This window comes from Poecilia mexicana, unplaced genomic scaffold, assembly GCF_051168715.1.
Source record: "Poecilia mexicana isolate PSO_F unplaced genomic scaffold, ASM5116871v1 scaffold_15, whole genome shotgun sequence".
Classification (NCBI taxonomy): Eukaryota; Metazoa; Chordata; class Actinopteri; order Cyprinodontiformes; family Poeciliidae; genus Poecilia; species Poecilia mexicana.
In genome coordinates this window covers 30,748,372-30,770,825 of record NW_028263384.1, presented here as the reverse complement: position 1 = coordinate 30,770,825, position 22,454 = coordinate 30,748,372, and the positions used below count along the sequence as shown (strand labels likewise).

Sequence of the window (22,454 nt, the reverse complement as noted above, 5' to 3'; positions counted from 1 at the left end):
TCAGATCAAAGGATCAAGTATTTAAAAATACATTTATTTAGGAACAAAATGGAGCTAAACGGGTCATGAACAGAACCACAGGAGACCGGTTCTGGAGAGGATCGGCCCAAAACGGCTCCAGAACTCGGGCCGCACCTGGGTCAAAGGTCACAGCCTCATCAGACATTCTGAGTTCTCTGGACATTCTGCAGAACCTGATGGTTCTGGTTCTGCTGGTTCTGGCCCATATTAGCAGCAGCTAAACGGATCAGGATGTTAATGAGCTCAGAGGACAGATTAGTTCTGCTGACGCAGGAAGAAACACCGGGGGGGACCGGGTCGGGTTGGGTCCGGCTCTGGACGCTCAGGTGGCAGCGTGGCTCCCTCTCAGAGCCACAGAACAGAACCTGAACAGAACCTGCATCAGGGTCAGAGCTGCAGAACCTTCTGGACCAGTCGTCCACAGCTGAATGAGGGAAACCCAGCCCACATGGTTCTGCTGGGCTGGTCCGGTACCATTGGCCTGTGTCACTGTGAAAAAAACCCAGTTCCATCAAGTCAAGAACCGGGAGCTCCGTGAACAGAACCAGAACTGAACCAGAACCAGAACCGGCTGGAGAGGGAAAACAAACCCAGATTCAGTTTAGAGAAACCAGAACCTCCTAGTGGGAATCGGAACCGTCTGGACCAGAACCACAGTGGGTTCTGCTGGTTCTTTGTCCACTTGGCAGGTAAAGTCTGATGATGATGATGTTTACAAACATCCAAAAACCTTCAGAGAAAAATCCAGAACCAGACGAGACACAAATGTCCAAAAACCCGTAGAACCCCCGAGGCTCCAGATCCAGCTGCTGTTGCCATGGCTACCACTTCTGGTTCTTGGACAGGTAGGCGACGAGCGCCACGGTGACGCCCACGTAGATCCCGGTTCCTATGGTGATGGAGAGAACGGCGAGGAAGAGCGCCCGCCTGGAGGTGGAGCCGGCCAGGTGGAGGTCACCTGTAGACACCGCCCGGCTGGTCTGCGGACAGAAACAGGGGTCACGACCCTGCGGTGGGACACTGGGTTCTGGTGGTAGCCCCCCACCGCCGTCCATCGCCATGGCAACACTCAGGATGAACTGTAGCCAATAACCCACCATGCTGACTCCATATTTTCCCACTTATTTGGACTTTCAAAATAAATGTCAATGACCAGTTCAGAAAAGTAAAAGCCTGTTTTCTGATTCCACCTGAAGGTTCTGACCCGGTTCTGACCCGGCGGGATCCAGAGTAGGTCCTGGACGTTCCGGCGTCCATGTTGTAGTTCTCTTCCTGGTTTAACACACCTGGATCACATGAACACCGACATGCTGAGGAGGAAGTTACATCACCAGGACAGACTCTGGACCCCATTGGGTCAGAACCAAACCTTCACATCAGAACCATCAGAACCACTTCTGGACCAGAACCCACAGTGTGTGAACTGCTGGCGCCCGTTGTTTTGGGCTGGAAGGAGAATAAAGTTTATTCAACGTGTTACTATTGGCAACGAGCACATACTGAGCACGCTCAGTAGGGCTGACTGCAGAGCGGTTACTTAGCAACTGGAGCGGGGAGTGTTAGAGATTTTTTGGTATTATCATTTGAAAAATACCCATCAGGCAGGGGGGAGTGAGCAGCAACAAGAGAAGAAGAAACTGCAGGAGGTCATGGGTTAACACAACATCCGCCCAGCCAGGCTCCGCCCCCTCACCTGGTGCGCCAGGTAGAAGGCAGCGATGCCAAGCGGCCAGAAGCAGCAGAGCATGGAGAAAACGCTGAGGCTCCGATGATCTCTGGGAGGAAGCAGCAGGAAGGCGTCATCGCTCTGAGAGGAGGCGCTGGAGAAATCGCTCTGCTCACACACACAATACACACACAGGTTACATCAGACTCACTGGATGATGGATGATGGATGATGGATGGATGCTGACCTCCAACTCCTCGTCCCCAACCCGGTCAAAGGTCATCGGGGGAATCTTGGCTTCGTCTCCACTGAGCTCCAGTAACTTGCTGTCAGAGCCTCGCAGCGTCTCCCTGGAAGATCCGGTTGAGCAACAGATGGGGGAGGGGCTTTCGATGAAGGTGGTCTCGCAGCAGGCCCCGCCTCCAGACTCCGCCCACAGCCACAGGGCTCGGGGATCCAGCTGCTGAGGAGGCTCCGCCCCCGGCCTGTGGTTGTCGATGAGGCCACCACGTTCTGTCAGGGGGGACGGCCCCGCCTCTGCTGCTCCGCCCTGCATGGCGCTCCTGCTGCTCCTCAGGGGGGTCAGAGGTCAGACTGTGACCTGGAATAGGAACAGGAAGCTGTCACTATCGACTGCTGGCCCTGAAGAGGCCGTGAGAGCAACCATCAGCAACCAGTTCACCCAGTGCTGGCTTGTCGTGTCCTCGGCCAAGACACTTTTCTGCTCTGTCCTTCGAAGGAGGAGGACACACCTTCTCCGTCTCCCTGTCCTCCTGTCCTCCCCATATTCCCTCCTCACCGTCTGTGTCCCGTGTTTTCAGAATCTTTCTTTTGAAAAGCTTCCAAAGTTGCAAATTATGGATCTGGTCAGCTGGTCTCTCAACGCAACTGATACAATTTTTTCCACTGGGAAACCGGGTAAAGGGGAACCTTCGTGTCCCGGCGGGACATTCTTCACTGGATACACGATGGATTCTGGATGGAAGTGGAAGACCGTGTGTCTGACGATGCCGTCAGTCGAGGATGTTGAAGACGTGTAGATGATTGGAGTCATGATAACAGGGTTTCTGCTTATTGGAGTTGGCGGATACCTGGCTTATCGGAAATTTCGGAAGATGCCGTTGGCAGTTTTGGCCACTTTGAGGCTGCCAGGTCCGGTTGATGGGATCTGCAGAGCGATCAATGATACGGGAGCTGAGCGCAGACTGGGTGTGATCCTGGAACAGGACCGAGGCCGGCAGCGGATCTCGGACCCAGAATGGATACGGTGTGACCGTTGTTCGCTCGGATCAGGCAGGAGACCCTAAATTTGGCTGTTTGGATTTGCCATTGAGAAGCTCCAGAGAGACTTTCAAGGCAGCCAGTAAACTGATGTCAGCCTGACCTAAACAACTTTCTGCTATGGGAATCTGGACCCGGGCTGGGCTTGGCTGGCCGGCGATCCTCCCCTGGTTGTTGTGTCTAAAGAAGGCTCTGTTCTGCTGCCCCCCTCCCTGGAACATCTGTGGCCCTGAACTGATAAGCTGGTGGTGAACTCTGACATCATCCTCACAGACAATCACATGCTTCAGTCAGGGTTCATGGTCTGACACACACGACTCACAGGGGACCCATTTGCACGTCACACCTCCTCGTCGTACCCGGCTCGTTTTGTCTATATGTGCCGAGGTTTTGTTCTTCATCTCAAGTTGCCCTGCAGAGAGCAGAGTGTGAGACAGGCCGTTTTTCCCTCTCCTTACCTGATGTTTTTATTATTTCTCCTATTTCCTCTGCAAGGCGGCGCCTGTCAGGCTGGAACTGCAATTTTGTTGTCTTTCTGATAATAACAATAAAATTCTTCTGATTCTGATTCTGACTTCACCCACCTTACCTGCTGCCAGTGGTGTGGGGGCCCAACAGGTGATATGGGGGCCCAACAGAGGGCACTGCACAGGGAGCCTGCAGGCCCAGGGTTAGGGTTCGGCTAACCCTAACCCAGTTCAACTCTGGCAGCCACTCTGGCTGCTAGAGGCTACTATCCACTCTACCTCTAGAGTGGACAGAACTGATACCATCAGCATGTGGTAGCTACATGCTAACAGTAACTACATTCTTATAGTAGGTACATGCTAATGTTAGCTACCTGATTATGGTAGCTACATGCTAATAGTAGCTACATGCTAGTAGTATTTACATGCTGATGGTAGCTCCGTGTTAATAGTAACTTTCCTCCATCAGATGTTGAATAATGAAGCTGAAGTTGGTTTCCCATTCAGGAAATGGCTAAAGGGTGATTCCACCTAATTATTCACTGCTTTCAGCATCTTTAATCTACTCTAGTTAAAAAACTACAACACGTAGACCAGGGGTGGGCAACTCCAGGCCTGGAGGGCCTCCTGCAACTTTTAGATGCATCTCAACTTCAACACACCTGAGTCAAATAATGAGGTCATTAGCAGGACTGGAGAACCTGACTGCACTGAGGAGGAGATTCAGCTGTTGGATTCAAGTGTTTTAAACCAGGGAGACGTCTAAAAGTTGCAGGACACCGGCCCTCCAGGACCAGGATTACCCACCCCTGACCTAGACTCTTCAAACCTGGACTGGATTATTCTGCTCTAATAGCAGAATATTTTAATATATATTTTAATCCATGTTTAGAATTTGTGAAACCTTTATGTGACTTGTGAAACTTCATTAAAGTTTAGATTACTATTCACAGTTGTTCCATGTATTTTTTTTTCAAATTCAAACTCAGTTCTAATTCAAAACCACTATTTTAATCCCATAGGGAAACTAAATGTTGGTGTAACTCATTAATTATTCAAAGAGTTATTGTAGATGGTGATGGCTGCTGGAAGGAAAGATCTTCTGCAGCGGTCTGTTAAGTTTCACAAATCCCTTGGTTTTATATATTCTGCTATTAGAGCAGAATAATCCAGTCCAGGTTTGAAGAGTCTAGGTGTTGTAGTTTTTAAGATGGAGTCAATTAAAGATGTGGAAGGTAGTGAAAATTTAGGTGGAATCGCCCTTTAGCCATTTCCTGAATTGGAAGCTGGAATTGGAAACCAACTTCAGCTTCGTCGTCGGATGAAGCTTTGGAGTCCTCTGGACTTGATAAATCGCTTTATGATGTTCTAAATTAAGTTCTTTATCTTTTTGGTGGTTAATGATTATTTCTGGTTTGAGGGTATATGATTTTATTTTGAAGGGATTAGTGTTAACTTTAAGTATTAAAGGCAGCTTAACAATGAAAAGACAGAAGAGAAGTTGTTATGGAGATATGTCTTGTTATTAGCAGTGTGACATAAATAAAAACATGTTTTAAACATTATGTAACTAAAACTAAAATAGTTTTAGGCTGCAGCCGGTATTTAAAACCCATTTAATCCCACCACCAATTGTTGCCTGACATTTTTTCTAACTTCTGGAAGCTGTAGAAGAATTGTTTTGACTTTTAGCAACTAATTTAAGATTTTAATTCAAATAATAATGTGTTTACTCTAAGCAATATCAATTTCATGTATCTAGTGTGAAAGGTCACATGACCAGACCTCTTTACTTCCTGCCTGTAACGCTGGAGGTAAATGTCAGTCACAAACCTGAACAAGAGGAAGTCAGTAAAATATTTAAATAAACTAATATAAAATATTTTATACATATATAAAATATATATCTTCTACTGATATATAAAGAAAATTGTATCCATTCATTCATCTTTTAATCATAAGAAGAGTGAATGTAAGCGTGGCAACAACTGTTGCTGCTAGCATAACACAGACAGCACTATGCTGTGTCCATAGCTTTGCTGTTTATTCGATGTGCCTTGCTGTTCCCATACAGCTTAAAATTATCAGATATTTTAGATCTTCTAGACCTGAAGGAACCTCAAAATTGTCTTCTACATCCCACAGTTGAACCCCCCTTTATGCCGCCCCCCCAAATACCAAACCTTCCTACAAAATATGACCTTTGCACTGAATGACGACTACAAGATGACGCCGCGCCTGAATCTAGTTTAGGACAAGGAAAAGGTCTGGTGGAACAGGGACAATGTCCTCTCAGATGCAGATTTGTTCAAACTAACACTTTCATCTGATTTTGCCTCATTGATGAAATGACCAAATGAGGTCAAAGGTCGCTTGGTACATTGAGACAATGACATCTGCAGGATGTGGCATTCAATTTATGTTTCTAAAATATTTCTGAACACTCTTGTAACCATTCTTTGTTATAATAGGTTATGCATATCATGATTTTTCTTATTTTTTATATTTATAAATAGGCCATATGTGTGTAATTCAGACTATGCTGTTTCCCACCGGCAACAATTGTTGCTGAGTATAAAACCTGTATTTTCACTAACATAACCAACATAAAATGTAATAATTCATAAATATGTGTTAGGGAGGTCCAAGAATTGAAATGCATGCACTTATTTGGGATTAAAACTGTATCTGTTCGGCTGTGTTGTGGTGGCGCAGGGGTTCAGCAGTCCTCGGCGGCTGACGCAGGTTCGATTCCCGGCCTTGGCGACCTTTGTTGCATGTTTTCCCCCTTCTCTCTTTACCCAATTAACTATCAAATAAAGGCCACTAGAGCCAAAACAACTGTGTCTGCTCCATCATATTCTAAAACTAAAACAGTTTTACTCTGTAGCCGGTATTTACAGCTGGACCGTTGAGGTGTTTTTGGCTTACAGTGATTCTGATGCCCAGTTCTAACAGACTGAAGTTCCGGCCTGCCTCAATCTCATCCTCATGTTCTGGTCGGGTTCTGTCTCCGGTGCGCCCTGCTTGGTTGCCATGGTTTCCATATAAAGCAGCGCTGCGACCATCTCAGCTCCTGGTTCGGCATCCTGAGTTCTGGATCAGACTCCCGGTTCGGAACCTTTTCATGCAACAGAACAATCTCCACCTCCCCCCGACACCAACACGCACACGCATAGCTGTTTACAGGCAGAAATGCGTGAAGCTCATGATAATAACTGAATATCCACACACACTAGCTCTGACGTCATCCCTGTGATCACGCGAGCGCACATACTCACCTCGCAAGGTGAGGCATGAGAGTCTTCATCTGAGGGGTTGTTGTCCGTCCTCTGACCGACCTCAGAGCGCTCTGAGCCGGGCAGCGAGCTGACAGAGACCCGCTGAGGAGCCGCGGAGCTCCGGACTTCTGAGAGCCGAGAGAGGAGCTCGGCGGGCGGGCAGCAGAGCGCCCAGGTGTCCGGGAGGCTGGAGGATGAGTCTCCTGCAGAGGAGGAGGAGGAGGAGGAGGAGGAGGAATGAGCTGAGAATACAGAGGAGGTGTTCAGTTCAGATCTCCTCCTCATGGTCCTAAAGCCCCGCAGGTAAGAAAATATCTCTCTGCTCTTTGAGGAGCTCCAGCCTCCTCTAGGACCCAAATGGAGGTCTGACCCGGATCAGAGCCGGATCAGGACCAAGAGGACTGTTCCTCCTCACACTGAAGGGGAGGTTCAGCCTCCTGGAGGACCTGCTGAGGTCCTTCATCACTGGAACAACTGAATTATTTAATGTAATAAATAATTACGTTAAATAATTCGTAATTTTGAATAATTACGAATTATTTGACCAGAACACTGCAGACACTGCTTCAGATCCATCAGAACCTCTGATTGATGAGAAGGACAAAAGAAGTTTCACATGAACCATTTCAGGTTTTCAGAGAGTTATCTCCTGTGTTAGGTTCTGGTTCTGGTTCTGAAAACCCTGAATGTGGCCTTCTCCGCCCTCTCGTTTGAATATAAGAACATGAAATAAAAAAAAGCTTGAAATAAAAACGGTTAGAAAACATAAGCCCATAAAGTATGTGAAATAACTTACAAAACAAAACACCCTTATGAAATAAATAAAACTATAACTGACAACATGATCTCCAGATTAACATTTCAATTTGATGTTAGACATCAATTGTGTATTAATTTATGACAGTATTTATTTAATTTTGAGTGACGCTGATCTCCGTAGAATCAAGGATACACTTAACCGGTGAAACGAGACGTCATGACAGAACTCCTCCGAACAGAGGGGGCGCTACTGCGCTAGCAGCTTACCGGAAGATTAGCACAGAGGCGGAAGACGCGCTCCGTGGTGTGACAGTGCGCATCAAACCTGCGGCAGAACCCGGACAGAACCTATAGAACCAGGCTGGAAAAGACTGCGTTAGGGCGAAAGAGGAAAGTGCGCGCGCAGTTGCAGGTGCGGGACTCGCCAGGTAAACCGGACTCACACTGAGGAGGGGGACAGGTCCACCGGGTTCCGGTCCGGAGCGGACGACTGTGTTCTCTACACGGTTTGTTTAAAACCAGAACCGTTCCGAACCGCTTCGGTTTAGCTTCGGGTCTACTTCATATGCTGTCTGTAACCGGAACTGTGTAGCTCTAACAGCTGCTGGACCCGGTTCTCCTCAGCCGTTACCAGGTTCTGGTGTTTAACTGAGCCGAATTCTCCGGAACATCATGGACCAGCAGACCAGAGTCTTGCGTGATGCACGACTGCAGCAGGTTCTGGGTTCTGGCGGGTCTAAATTTACACCCTTTGAATCCGGAGCGGACTTCGGTGTGACGTCAGCACGTTGCGTCAACGGCACAGAGGGATAGAAACACAGTTAGTTGGTCAACTACCTCGTTAGCTAGTTAACGGTCAAGTTAGTTAAGCTGGTAACTACTTATATTATTAGTTAAACAGTTAACCTGTCGATCACGTGAGGTAGAAACCGTGACCTGCTGACTTGTGGAGCTGCTCCCTGATTGGCCCGTTGATTGAAGGAACCTCAGGCCCAGAGTGGGCCCGGTTCTGACGGATCCAAGGGTGGATTGGACTGTCCTGCTGGCGGCAGGGAGAGTGCAGCTGAAGAACCCTTGACTGAAATGTCCAGAAGGATGAAGGTTCTGATGAGAGGGGTTCTGGTCTGGGTCAAACTCCTCCAGGCTCTGAGGATAAAACAGAACCAGGGCCAGTTCCTCGACCCATTTCTGTCATGTCGTCTGATGTGTGTCTCTGTTTCCATAGCAACCATGGTGGGCGAGCGCCGCAACGGGAACCTGCTCGTCCAGCTGGGGCCCAGCCTGCAGGCGTACCCGGAAGAGCTGATCCGCCAGCGACGGACCCACGACGGCCAGATGGAGTACCTGATTCGTTGGTGCCTTGTCACCGTGGACGACGGGTCCAGCTGCGGGGGCGGAGCCGGCGAGACGGGTGGCCCGAGTGGGGTAGGGTCCGGCGTAGGCGGGTCCGGTGGCTCAACGTCTGGAGAAGCTAAGCCGGAGAACATCCTGATGTGGATGACGATGGAGGACGTATTCGCCAACTGCCCCACGCTGCTGGGCAAGAGGAAGGCGGAAGCACAGCGCCCCCTACAGCCGCAGGAGAAGCAGCTTGGCAGCGAGGCGGCAGATGGAGCCCCTCAGGGCGGTGAAGAGTTCCCGGCAGACGTGACATTCGACGAGGTGGAACTGTCCGACATGAAGCAGGACGTGAAGAACCTGGTGTGCCGCGCCCGGAAGCAGATGGCAAAGAAGAGCGACTTTTCCATCAACATCATGCACACCATCCACGTGCTGAGCGCCTACGCCAGCATCGGCTCGCTGGTCGGCGTCTTCAAGGAGACCGGCGCCCTCAACCTGCTGATGGAGCTGCTGTGCAACAAGGAGACGCAGACGAGGCGCAGCGCCGGCAAGATGCTCCGGGCGCTGGCCTCACACGACGCAGGTCAGCTGCATTCTGGGTAACCTGGCCTGGGTGTAGGGCTTAGTAGACCCGGTTCTGTTGCTATGGTGTGGGCTGATCCGGATAGACCTGGTTCTGTTGCTATGGGGCGGGCTGATCCGGATAGACCCGGTTCTGACCCGGTGCCCCTATGTCTCCCTGCAGGGAGCCGGGCTTACGTCCTGCTGTCCCTCAGCCAGCAGGACGGCATCGAGCAGCACATGGACTTCGACAACCGCTTCACGCTGCTGGAGCTGTTCGCCGAGACCACATCCTCCGAGGAGCACGGCATCTCCTTCGAGGGCATCCACCTGCCCCAGGTATTTCCACCTGTTCCTGGTAGCCCCACACCTGGGGTGTTCAGTTTCTTTTAGAATTAGGAGAAGCTGCTGTCTGTGGGATACTGTAGCAACACAATTCTGTTGGTTTGGGTCAAAACAAGATAAAAATCAGATGGTTCTGATCTGATTCTGATCCGGTTCTGTCTGTTCAGATACCCGGGAAGTTGCTCTTCTCCCTGGTGAAGCGATACCTGTGCGTCACGTCTCTGATGGACAAGCTAAACACTGCGGGGGGGGAGCCAGGCTCAGAGAGACAGGACGGTAGCCCCGCCCCCTCCGCTTCAGGCTCCGCCCACCAGACAGAGCTCCTCCGCCTTCAGAAAGAGTTTGACTTCACCATGGCTATGGCCAACCTGATCTCGGAGCTGGTCCGGGTCATGGGCTGGGACCGGAACCGGAAGCCCCCCGACGGCTCCGGCCGGCAGCCAGGAGGGGGCGTGGCCTGCAGCGAAGAGCGGGCCGAGGAGGTGCCCCGCCCCATCCTCCGCTCCATCTTCCAGCCCCGGTTTTGCACCTCATCTGTGTCGCCGGCTGCTGGATCCCCAGTCTCGGCACCGGCAGCCACGCCAACCAAGAAGAGGGGCGGGAATGGCTTCAAGGCGCGGTCGGACTTCAGTAGCCGCTCAGCGTATGTAGAGTACGTCCAGGACAGCCTGAAGAGCGGCATGGCGGTGCGCATGCTTGAGGACTACGAGGAGGTGAGCGCCGGCGACGAGGGCGAGTTCCGCTACAGCAACGACGGCTCGCCGCCTGTTCAGGTGAGGACCGGGTCCTGCTGCGTCAGTCAGCTTGGAGCCACTTTTGGATCACGCTGTGCTGTCTGCAGGTCTACTGGAACTCCCTGTCCAGAACCTACTGGGTCCACTGGCACATGGTGGAGATACTGGGCAGCGGAAGCAGCAGCCAGTCCGACAGGGAGACGCAGGAGAAGGCCTCCACCCTGACCGAAACGCTCAAACTCACCGCAGGTAAGGTGGACTTCCTGCCCGCTATGCCTCCTTCTCCTCTTCGCTCTCTTCCTCTCCTCCTCCTCTGCCCCCAGTCAGCCAGACGTTCTTCTCCAAGCCGCCGGGCGGCCTGTACTCTCTGCCCTACCTGACGGAGGCCCTGCAGGCGGAGCCACTGCTGCTCAGCCGAGCGGAGTGGTGGGAGGTGCTGTTCTTCATCAAGAAGCTGGAGCCCAAGCAGCAGCAGGAGGTGCACAGCTTGCTGCAGCAGAGCTTGGAGGACCAGGTGGGGCCCCTCGCCATGTCCCCTGTCTCCGGGTTAGAGCCGGCAGACCCATCTCTGTCCTCTGTCCAGGAGGTGCAGCCAGACGACGCGTCTCTCATCGGCCTGTCCGTCCCCGGAGACGTGTCCAAGAAGCTGCTGCACTACCTGAAGCAGGCGCTGCCGTCCTGGTGCCTCGGTGACCTGCTCTGCTCCCACGCCTTCTGCAAGCACTACCTGCGGCGAGGAGGAGGAAGCCTGGAGGACGAAGAGCTGCTGGGTGAGAGTTAGGTTCAGGGACCTCCTTCCTGACTCTGCCACGCTGCTCACTCTGCTTCTGTCTACTTCCCTCTGCAGCAGAAAGCTCCCTGGCTCCACCCGCTTTGGGAGGAGGAACACAGAGCTTCACCTCCTCATCGTCGGCCTACTCTTCCTCAGCTAAAGGCTCAGTTTCCAAGAAGGCCAAGAAGGAAGTTCCTCTGGACTCTGGCTGCTCGGAGACGGAGAGCGAGCTTCCCTCTGAGGATGACAGCAAGTATCCAGATGACCTAGAGGACAAGATGAAAGGTGGGGACATCATCATGACGATGAGGAGCGTCTGTCTCCATGTTGGTGATGAGGTGTAATCCTGTCTTCCTGCAGTGTTCAACAACCCGCGGGTTCAGGGGAAGAAGAGCCTGCTGGAGAAGCTGGGGGAGGTGGTGGACATCCTGAAGAAGGGAGGCTCGGCCTCAGATCCCGCCCTGCAGCTGGCCGCTGTCCTCTTCATCACTCGGCTGCTGGAGGAGAAGAGCGCACAGGACAAGAACTCCATGAGGAGTGATTCAGCCCAGACCATACGGTGAGAGACCTCAGAGTAGCCCCTGTCCAGGACATAGACTGGACCAATTACTCTGTCCAAGAAATAGCCTGAGCTGGTGTGTTTCTGACAGTGACAAGGTGCTGAAGCTGCTGGTGGAGCTGCTGGGCTCTTCCTCCAGGGATGTGGTTGTGAGCACGCTCAGATTGACCCACCTCCTCATGTTGAAGTACGAGTGGAGGGTGTGCTTCGCTACGGAGGGCGGGGTCAAAGCGGTCCTGTCCTGCATGCAGGAGTTCTCCACGGTGGTCCACGTGCTCCAGCTAGCGCTGGCGGTAAGCCTCATCGTCTTCTCTTATGTTGTTGAGAATGATGATGATGACCCAGTCCTCTTTCTCAGACGCTAAAGGTCATCACCGGCGCCAGTAAACACGACCTGCGCAGCGTCGGCAGCAGCCTGCCGCTGTCAGAGTCGGGAACCCAGATGATGCTGGAGATCTTCGCCAGCATCGGCTCAGCCACTCCTGAAGGCTCCAAGGGCCTCCTGAGCACCATTCCTTCTGCCATCGACCTCATGCTGAAGTCCAAAGGGTGAGTTCTCCTTCCGAGACGCAGCTCCCTGTTCCCATGACTCCCTGCTCAAACTGTTCTTCTGTGCAGCTGCATGCTGTCGGTCCGGAACGGGCTGCTCGTCATCATCATGCTCATCGCCAGCCACAAGAGCTTAGCAGAGCAGCTGGTGGCTTGCGGTGTCACTGCCATCCTGAAAAAGTGTTTGACACTGTCCAGGGCTGAGACCATGCTGGCCATCATCGCCCTCAACCACATCTCCATGGTGCACAAGCTGGAGAGCAAAGGTACGAACGAGTCTTTGGTGCAGGCATGACCAAGGCCCTTTTCCTTGACTCGGACTGTTGCTGAGATCGTTTTGCTCCTGAAAAGATCCAACATGCTGCAGGATCAAGGGTCAGGGGAGCAGTACTAGGCTGGTTTACATCATCGGGTTATTGGAGAACCGCAGGGCTCTGGTTTGGCCCAGTTCTCTTTGCTATACATCTGCTTCCAATTGATGAAATTACTAGACCTCATGGGATAAATCTCCACCGTTATGCTGATGATACTCAGTCATACCTATACATAAGTCCTGATGAGGCCAGCCAGATGATAGATTATAGGAATGTCTTGAGGAAATTAAAACCACCAGTGTATACCTCACCGTTTTGATCTATGAGGTATATACCCTGTTTACTTTAGTCTGTGAGGCAGATGTCTCGTCTAGTTTATTCCATGAAGCAGCTTTATTTCTGTATTTAAGGTAAGCTCAGGCAACCATAGGTTCTATGGACCACACAGGTCCTGTTCTATGAATAAACCAGGTCGTCTTTCTCAGAGAGTCAGGACCAACTCGACTTTAAGGACACAGAGCTGCAGATGTTGGTGGTGAGCCTGAAGGAGCTGACGGTGACCAAAGAGGTGATCCAGACCCTGGAGCAGCTACTGTGCGACGATACGTCTCAGCTGGAGGACGAGCGGCGACAGGTTCTGGAAAAGATCTGTTCAGACCCACAGAACCCGTGCTGCCGCCGACCAACAGCTCATCTCGTATTTTTATGCAGGTCACCCACAGCCGGGACACCTACCAGGACCTGGTCCGCCTGATGGAGCAGCACCGAGCTGACCGGGCAGTCCAGCTGTCCATCCTCAGGTAAGGTGCCTCTGGAGCTGTTGCTGCTGTAGTGGTACTGCTGGTATTGCTGACAGCGGCCCCAGTGGTGCTGCTGGACCTTTGACTCTGACTGTACCTGCAGAATCCTCAACAAGTTCCTGGACAACTACGAGGAGGACATGCTGCCATGGCACGAGAGCATTGAGCCGTGTCTGTCCACTATGACGGCGTTCATCAACGATAGAGAGGTTAGCAGTGCTCCTAGTTCTGAGGTCAGAGGTCATGGTGAGAGGCTAACCTGCTATGATGACTCCACAGGTTGTGCAACTCTTCATCCGCTTCTTGTACCGACTGGCTTCACTGAACAAGGACTATGCAGTGGTTATGTGCCGCCTGGGGACCAAGGAGTCTCTGGTGAAGGCTCTGGACAAACACAGCACCAACCTGTTGCTGGTCACCGAGCTGCGAGACCTCATCAGTGACTGTGAGAAATACGCCAACCTCTACAAGAAGATGACCACCAGCGTGCTGGCCGGATGCATCCAGGTGGGCGCCTGCAGGGTCCCTGGACCTGGAGATGCTCTGGAGAACATCTTAGCTTCATCTCCAGCATTAAAGAGCTCAGGACCTCATGGTCTCCAGTGATTGGCTGCTGTGAGTCATGTGCTGCCTGTGTTTCCTGTTGTGTGTCAGATGGTGCTAGGTCAGATCGAGGAGCACCGCCGCAGCCACCAGCCAATCAACATCCCCTTCTTTGACGTCTTCCTGAGGAACCTGTGTCAAGGTCAGTGCAGATGTTCTTTTATGTTCATGGACAGAGTGGTTTCTGAAACTGGTCTAACTGGTGTCCCTGTTGATGTTCCCAGGCTCCAGTGTGGAGCTCAAGGAGGATAAATGTTGGGAAAAGGTGGAGGTTTCCTCCAACCACCACAGAGCCAACAAGCTGACTGACAAGAACCCCAAAACCTACTGGGAGTCCAATGGGTGCACTGGCTCGCACTTCATCAATATTTACATGCACAAGGGCGTGGTCATCAGGTGGGTGAGGCCATCTCTCTCTCCATCTCAGGAGTTTTCAGGTGAAGGGTTCTGTTGCTAGGCATCTTTTTGGGGCGTGGTTTTGTGGTGTGGCCGTCTGTTATAGCTGGTCTACCTGCCTGTGTCGCCTGACTTTTGATATTGCGTATTTCCATGTTCAGACAACTCGCCATCCTGGTCGCCAGTGAGGACTCGAGCTACATGCCGGCCAGGATCCTGGTTCTGGGCGGGGATGACCCGGCCAACATCAACACAGAACTCAACACGGTGAGTCTGGTTCTGGTCAGGTCAACGAGGGCGGTTCCCCATCTGACCCCGCTCCATCTTTACAGGTGAACGTCGCTGCCTCAGCCAGCCGCGTGGTTCTCCTGGAGAACATGACCCGGTTCTGGTCCATCATCCAGATCAGGATCAAGAGATGCCAGCAGGTCAGTCTTTGCTCCTTAAACCTTCTGGGCCTCCTCCACAGGTGTTGATCCGTCCCTCTGTGCTGCAGGGTGGCATCGACACTCGGGTCCACGGCTTTGAGGTTCTGGGTCCAAAGCCCACGTTCTGGCCCGTGTTCAAGGAGCAGCTGTGCCGCCGTACTTACCTGTTCTACAGTACCAAGGCCCATACCTGGTGTCAGGAGGTGGTGGAGGACAAGGCTCAGCTGCTGCAGCTCTTCAACAAGTACAAACTTTTCTCTGCCTGTCAACGAGTGATTCTGCAGCTGCTGCTGACTCACCCGAGAACTTGAATCTGTGTGTGTTTAGGCTGAACAGTGCATTGAGACACGAACAGATGTTTGCAGATCGGTTTCTGCCGGACGCTGAAGCAGCCGAAGCTCTGGGTCGGACCTGCTGGGAGGCTCTGATCAGCCCCATCGTCCACAGCATCACGCTGTCAGGTGACCACGCCTACCCACACACACAAATGATGTCAAACTTATTCTAATCTGCAGGTTTGGTCTGATGACAAACATTTTCCTTCAGTGAAGATCACTCTGTTGTGTGTCTCTCTAAGAACATTTTCCCATTAAAACCTAACATTACATTTTGGGCTTGTCTTATAGAGTGAAGACTCTGTAAGACCGAGTTAAACAAGGAAAAACATTTATTAACCAATTCAAGTATATTTACATATTGGGAAAGCTCATAAATTTAAAGATTAAGTGAATCCAAATTTAGAGACCGGTGAGAGGGACGAAGCCGTAACAGTCCCACCAAATCTAGCATCCCTCTAACTTTTTTAATGGTGCAGGGAACACCCTCACTGCCTCCAATATTCCATTGCTTGTGTATGTTGGACCTCCCAAACTTTATCCATGTATGGCAGCCTGTATCTGTGGAATGTCTAGGTTACTCATAACAAGAAGGCCTCAGCTTGGATGTATTACTGAGACTTAAAGATATAACTTGTTTTGAGACACTTCACTCTCTTCAGAATGTCAACTGTGTTCTGTGTCACTGGACCCTCCCGAAGGTGTAAATATTCACAGGAGTGGTTTCTGAACTTTTGATTTGTTGATAGGTCTTTCTTTTAGGAGGTTCTGGTCTGTAAATATTTCCTTATTGAAGCTTTCTGAGCCTGAACTATGCTTCATGTTCTATCCAGAATCAAAAGCATCCAGTCCACTGTCGTGGCTCCTCAGCGAGTACCTGGAGAACTCAGAGGTGGCCCGCCGCTGCAAGAGCCGAGCCGCCATCTTTAACTCCAGAGTGAGACGCCTCACTCACCTCCTGGTCCATGTGGACACGAGTTCAGCTGATGGCGAGGAGCTCAAACCTCCAATGAAGTCCAGTGAGTGAAACCCGCAAAGCTAGCTGGACCAGTTTATGACCTGATAGGTTGAGGTTAAGATGAAGATCCGATGGGTTGGGTTAATGATTTGATGGATTACTGCTCCAACAGCTTAGATACTGATTCAACAGGTTGGGTTCTGATTCGGTGATTTGTGGTCTGACCAGTTGGGATACTGATTCGGCAGGTTCATGATCTGACAGGTTGGGTACTGATTCGACAGGTTCATGATTCAATGGGTTAATGATCCAACAGTCTGGGGTACTGATCCGACAGGTGAGGTACTGATTCATTGGGTTTGTGATCTGATGGGTCTATGATCTGATGGGCTCGTGATCTGATGCGTTAATGATCCGACAGGTTGGGTACTGATTCATTGGGTTTGTGATCTGATGGGTCTATGATCTGATGGGCTCGTGATCTGATGCGTTAATGATCCGACAGGTTGGGTACTGATTCAATGAGTTCATGATTTGATGGGCTACTGGTCAAAGAGCATGGGTACTGATTTGATGGGTAGAGTTTCTGATCATATGGGTTAATGATCTGATGGTCTGGGGTACTCAGGGTTTCCCCCAGTGTATTATAAGGCTGGCGAATAGTCAGAGTTTACTTGCTCCCACCCCACCAGGCTAAGTGATGCTTGATTTTGTTTTTAGAAGAAGAAATTTCTTACATTTTTAAAAAAAATTATAAGCTGGACTGCAAGCGTCTCTGTTGCGCTGAGCGTTTTGCTGGCGGAGCAGAATTATTCCTAAATGATAGGATTGTAGTTGATGCATTTAACAGGCCACAAAGCTGCGCAGACCAGTCATACTGCTGGCGCCTCCTTGCACTTTGTCGCTGCTTGATGTCTGAAGTTTACTTCTGTGCAGATTGCACACTCCTCCTTTCGCTCAAACTGGACATGAACTCTAGAGACAGGTATGGATATTTACATCAACCCCCTGTGAGGAATTATGTTTCTTTGGAGAACTCTACATCAAGGTAGGAGATTAAAACCCACCGCGTTAGCTTTGCTTGTGCAGCTCTATGGTATAACCTGTAGTCGTCTCTGTCAGAGGTGCGCATTGAGCGAGTGTTGAGAATGATTTATCTTTGTGAGCAAAGAATTATGTGATGTTTACATCTCGACTTGCTGCCCAGTGCCTGGCTCTGTTTCTGTGCTGATCAAGATTATGTATGTGGTCCTGGTTGGCCAGTGCGTTAGTGGTTAAGTGGTTCAGCCTGTGGAGGAGCTTTCGCACTTGCCTCGTAGTTGCGCATCACTCTGTTTTTATTTTATCTAATGATAGTTTTTTCTTATTTTTACGGTTACACGATGCATGTGACCATATCAACTGCTTAGTCAGCCAGAGTTAATGCGGGTGGCTGCGCAGAGAGACCAGATAAACTCGTCCCATAAAACTTGGGCAACCAAAACAGTTTCTGTGGCGCTTATAAAAAAAACTCAACAGACACGAAATGGAAGAGCTTCTAAAGGCACATAAATTAAATCTTCTCATTGACCTTCTGTATTCAGCAGAGATGTGCAGTTCAGCGGATTTAGCTCCTCATGCCGGGCTGGTCCAAGGCTGTATGAGACCTTGAGTAGAATTTGACTAAATGATCTCTTTTGCTGCTTAGAACATGAGCACCACTAACAACATTTCAACATGGATTTAGTTAATTCTGGCAGAAGGGAGTCGTTTAACTGGCCAACCTAAAAAGCAGTCAGTTATAATTGTAGTTTACTGAGATGTCTTTGTGGACAGAGCTCAAACTCACGGCATTAGACTATAGCTGTGTTAACAAAACAATTCAACTGAAGATTGTTCTTTTAACTTTTACAAAATAAACTTGCCAGCTCCTTTAAAATCTTAAATTTAATGTTAATCAATTTAAAATCTTTTAATTTATGGAGGATCTGACCTTTAGGGGTGCTGAGCCCCCAGCAGGGCCAAGCCCCAAGAGAAGATATTTGTTGGTGGAGTTTTCTAAATCTAACTGCTTATTTTCATACATTCACATACAAAATTAAATAGTCTTGTCCAATTAAAACTGTTAACTACATATAACTATGGAAAAAATTAAGAGACCACTAAATTTTTGCTTGGAATTTCGGAGACATGTTGTCAGTAGTTCATAAAATAAAAGAACAATGTTCATTTTACTCAAACATATACGTATAAAGTAGGGCTGTTGTAAACAAATATTTTAGTAATCGAGTAATCTATTGATTATTCTTACGATTAATTGAGTAATCGGATAAAAAAGTTGATAGAACATTTTAGTAATTTCATAGGATTAATAAACGTAAAACCAGTTTATTATCAAGGTAGAAGTTCAGGATAATGACTAGTGAAAATGAATCATTAACCTGAACTTTATTGAAAATCATACATAGAAATTGCATTACCCTTATTTTTATCTGAACATTATGAGGCTGCTGGCCTTTTTTCTTTAAACAAGAATGTTTGTCCATCTATGGAAAAGTGGACATTAGAGTCAGGGTTTTACTATTTCAGTTCATGCAGTGGACCTGCCATAGTTTCAGGACCAAACACCTTTCTGTTCAGTCACACATCCTGTACTGATCTTTAGTTTGACCTGATTTAAGTGACTCCAGAGGTTTGGGAAATGAATTACAAACAGTCACTAATCAAACTTCAAAACAGACCAACAAGAGAATTAACAAGGCTAAGGACCAGGATCAGACTAACCCATTATTAATCCAAATATTTTGCACACATACATAATTTTGTACTGAACAATCTTCAAATAAATATAGGCAATACTTTACACAATTTCCATTCATAAATATCCAAAAAAAATTCTGAATCGACTGGAGAGTCGGGTCAGACTCTCCGGTCCAGTGCTCAACTGGTTTGAATCTTACAGAAAGAACAGCGATTTCTTTGCTTTAACTGGAAACTTCTCATCCAAGAGGTCAGAGGTCACATGTGGAGTCCCCCAAGGTTCAATCCTAGGACCCTCCTATTCAATATCTATATGCTCCCACTGGCTCAGGAAATAAGATCAGCTACCATAACTATGATGATACACAGCTCTACATTATGATGTCACCAGTAGGGGTGTAGCGATACAATAATTTCACGATGCAATGCGATTTTCTGGTCACGATATATGTATCACGATATTTGTTGAGCGATACAATTCCCTATGATTCAGTGCATTTTTACGATTTTCTGAAAGATTTTAGAAGGACAGAGTGATTTTAGTGACATTTTGTGTTCCATAGACTTGAATTTAGTTAACTGAAAACTGATTAAAAGCACCAACTACACAATACCTGCCTCTGATTGGACAGTCTAACAGTCTGCAGCTGGACAAAATGAATCAAAGACGCAGTGAGAGAATTAGTTTCTGTCATTTAATTCATGTGGATTTGACATAAAACTCAAAAGTTTAAACGGTAATCCAGGAGCAGAGTGGGGAGATTATCAGCCTCTGTAGACTCTCAATATGCAAATGATTCCACTTATGTTTTTTTCTTTTGGACACTGTGGCTGCATTTTGGAGTAAAAATGCAGCCACAAATGCAGTCTTTTGGACTATGGGGAAAAAGGCTTTTCTACCTGGGCTCCCGGAGTTAGCCGTGGCTGTAAACTGCTTTCGTCTAACTGATAAAGTAGAGGCTCCGCCTCACCCCGTAGTGATCGACTCCCTGCAGCTACGCAGCACCGCTATTCCCCTGCTTGGATCTCTGAGTAGCTGCCTCTCAGACTGCCAGCATCTCATAGTACTCTCAGTCTCTGATACTTTTGGCCTGTTGCTAATAAGAATGATCGATCAGCCATTGTTATCATGGGAATCCTCACTGCGCCGCGGATTCCGGCTGGGGGTTTTTCCTCTTCCTGCTCAAAACACAGCGCCGCTGCGCCCGGATGTTATCAACCATGTTCATCCTTCAGGTAATCCTTTATATACAGAACAGAAACCGCTAAGCTAAAAGCTAATAACGAAGTGAATGCTACCAGTCAAAATTTGCATTAATTTCGCGATTTCACTGCTTTTGCAGCTGCTCCGTTCCGCTTCTCTGTTCCGCTTCTCCTTCACGGTTACTTGCGCAGCTTTACTTCGTTCCTCAGCAACAAAATACAGCCCATTGTTATTTATTGAAGATTTTACATTTCCAAAAACACAGGAATCTAATGTTTCGTTTCGTTTTGTACGTTTGGAAGCTCATTCCCTCTCACATAATCGGAACAGCCGGGGAATGGCGGCGCTTTTGACATTTCTCTGACATTCAGAAAAATATGGTTTACTAATTTTAGCATAACTCCGGTTTTATTGGCTTATTAACACAATTTAAAAATATGTGCACTTTAAGCTCGAGTTGAAAGTGAGACTGAGGGAGGCGGAGTCTTGCTGCTACGCCGTAACAAACTAGACGTTAAAAAGAGATATAAGGCTATGGACCCCTATGGTTTAACGGATCGATACTCACGGATGAAAAATCAATACTTTTCGATATATATCGCCAAATCGATTTATTTATACAGCCCTAGTCACCAGGTGACCTTTGACCCCATCCAGTCACTGAACAGATGCTGAGAACAGATAAATGTGAGGATGAGACAAAACTTTCTGCAGCTGAACAGAAACAAAACCGAAGTTATTATTGGACCTAAAGAGGAGCGATCTAGAGTTATAGATCTAGGACAGTGTTTCTCAACCTTTTTGGGCCAGCGCCCCCCAGCCTTCATCCAGGTCCCTCACCGCCCCCACCAAAGAATTTGCAGGCTACTTTGCACTGACTATTATTTTATCATTAATATTACTATCACTATTGTAGATGTTTTGATTTTTATGCTTGTTTCTGTATTTGTCATCAAAAATAATTTCCCAGAGAACAAAAAGCCATGGGAATAGAAATTATTTTCACAGGCGTCTAAGAAAAATTTAATGAACATTCAGGTTAAAATCTGTAGGCCAACAGCAGCCAATCAGTGGAAAAATATTCTTGTTCTTTGTCATTTTCTAGTTGTTAAGTCTTCCAGAAAATGATAAAAGATGAACAACATGCCAGTTTAAACTTTGAACTATTTGCAAACCGACTGAACATTAAAACATGGATAGAACTGGAACTACATTAATCATAGCTCTTCTTCTCTTCAGTGTTTCTGTCAGTTTCTGGTGGTGCAGCTCTGTGCTGCCTTCAGGAGAATGGGACATCAGAGTATCATCCATAAAACTTCACCCACATGGCATTTAGTGTGCAAACCAGAGCTTTCACTGGAAAAACAAAAGTTCCTTTTAATGACATAGAAATATGAGACAGAAACATGGATTATATCTTTATATAGACCTGTCTATTGATTATAGATTATAGATTAATAGTTTTACTGGACAGAAATGACAAAGAACAAATCTGGTTCTTCATCAAATCCTAATGAGTCAAACTGAAAGTGTCATGGAGTCATCAGCCTCATGACATTAACACTGACATGAAAAATAATATTGAAGAAATAAATATATCAAATCTCATTAAAACCATGAATAAGTGATCAGTTATTTACTGTTATGGTCTGTCAGATATATTTATTCTCAGTACTAGATGTGGTCTCAACAAACCCATGGCACTTCAACAATATTATTTTACCTTTTATCTGGAAATAGTGTCTGTTTATTCTTGCCATACAGTCTCTGTATTAATTATTGCTCTAAAGGTCTTGCCATACCAGTTTATTCCTCTGTATTTACTTTAGTTTCTTAGTTTATTCTTGGATTTTCTTCTTCATTCATTCCCATTTAGTTTCCTCTGATTAGTATTATCCTCTCCTGGTTTATTGCTGTGTCCACTTTAGTTTCTTTCTGTTAGATTTATTTTATCATTTATTGACCATCAGTAATCTTCACTCATCACCTGCTGTGCCTCCTAATCGCCATGTTTCACATCATGTGTTGATTTTTCACTGTTCAGCGTCGGATTCTCTGTTTTTATGCCATAATTCACATCTAGTTCGTCGCTCCGTTTTATGTCCCGCTTCTCCTGTTTCAGAGTTTTGCTCAATGTGCAGGTTTTTTTTTTTAACCCCCTAAGGTGCAGGGCGGCTGGGAAACGTGTCGATGGGGAAAAGTCAGACTGACATAAACCTTTTAAAGCAACAGAAGCAATTTCAGTATTCTGATTATTGAAATTTAAAAGTGCTGTGTTGTTCTATCAGCCCCGTTTCAAACCGGACCTTACAGCTCCGGTGTTAAAATGAACGCTATCGAG

General features: G+C 48.1%; 2 protein-coding genes across 3 annotated transcripts in view; one reads left to right on the top strand and one right to left on the bottom strand.

The window, feature by feature from the left end:
• Positions 1-13: 13 nt before the first annotated feature.
• syndig1 (synapse differentiation inducing 1) lies at positions 14-6,948 on the bottom strand. The gene is made up of 4 exons (XM_014974955.2): positions 6,717-6,948; positions 1,935-2,288; positions 1,715-1,855; positions 14-1,001 (listed from the first exon to the last, which is right to left on the bottom strand). The coding sequence occupies exons 2-4, from the start codon at positions 2,241-2,243 to the stop codon at positions 843-845; spliced, it is 609 nt and encodes a 202-aa protein (XP_014830441.2). The 5' UTR covers positions 2,244-2,288; positions 6,717-6,948; the 3' UTR covers positions 14-842.
• A 789-nt stretch (positions 6,949-7,737) lies between these two features.
• cul9 (cullin 9) overlaps positions 7,738-22,454 on the top strand; it is a 35,955-nt gene continuing 21,238 nt past the window's right edge. The window contains exons 1-23 of one of the 2 annotated variants that reach the window (XM_088013401.1): positions 7,738-7,903; positions 8,701-9,399; positions 9,562-9,716; positions 9,890-10,495; positions 10,564-10,705; positions 10,780-10,970; positions 11,040-11,226; positions 11,304-11,513; positions 11,589-11,787; positions 11,879-12,080; positions 12,146-12,336; positions 12,406-12,602; positions 13,136-13,284; positions 13,362-13,450; positions 13,554-13,659; positions 13,730-13,957; positions 14,105-14,195; positions 14,278-14,449; positions 14,611-14,716; positions 14,782-14,877; positions 14,946-15,121; positions 15,205-15,338; positions 16,046-16,231. In XM_088013401.1, the coding sequence (XP_087869527.1) occupies positions 8,706-9,399; positions 9,562-9,716; positions 9,890-10,495; positions 10,564-10,705; positions 10,780-10,970; positions 11,040-11,226; positions 11,304-11,513; positions 11,589-11,787; positions 11,879-12,080; positions 12,146-12,336; positions 12,406-12,602; positions 13,136-13,284; positions 13,362-13,450; positions 13,554-13,659; positions 13,730-13,957; positions 14,105-14,195; positions 14,278-14,449; positions 14,611-14,716; positions 14,782-14,877; positions 14,946-15,121; positions 15,205-15,338; positions 16,046-16,231 (4,507 nt within the window). In that variant the 5' untranslated portion in view covers positions 7,738-7,903; positions 8,701-8,705. Of the gene's footprint in view, positions 7,904-8,700; positions 9,400-9,561; positions 9,717-9,889; positions 10,496-10,563; positions 10,706-10,779; positions 10,971-11,039; positions 11,227-11,303; positions 11,514-11,588; positions 11,788-11,878; positions 12,081-12,145; positions 12,337-12,405; positions 12,603-13,135; positions 13,285-13,361; positions 13,451-13,553; positions 13,660-13,729; positions 13,958-14,104; positions 14,196-14,277; positions 14,450-14,610; positions 14,717-14,781; positions 14,878-14,945; positions 15,122-15,204; positions 15,339-16,045; positions 16,232-22,454 lie in introns of those variants that run through there. The other variant, XM_088013400.1, reaches the window with a different exon arrangement.

Bases quoted from the DNA above. Each gene is read 5' to 3' on its own strand.
- syndig1 (XM_014974955.2), bottom strand. From the start codon at position 2,243: ATGCAGGGCGGAGCAGCAGAGGCGGGGCCGTCCCCCCTGACAGAACGT. The intron at 1,856-1,934 runs GTCAGCATCCAT...GTGTGTGAGCAG, and splicing joins TTGGGGACGAGGAGTTGGAG to AGCGATTTCTCCAGCGCCTC. The intron at 1,002-1,714 runs GTGAGGGGGCGG...TTCTGTCCGCAG, and splicing joins CCTTCTACCTGGCGCACCAG to ACCAGCCGGGCGGTGTCTAC.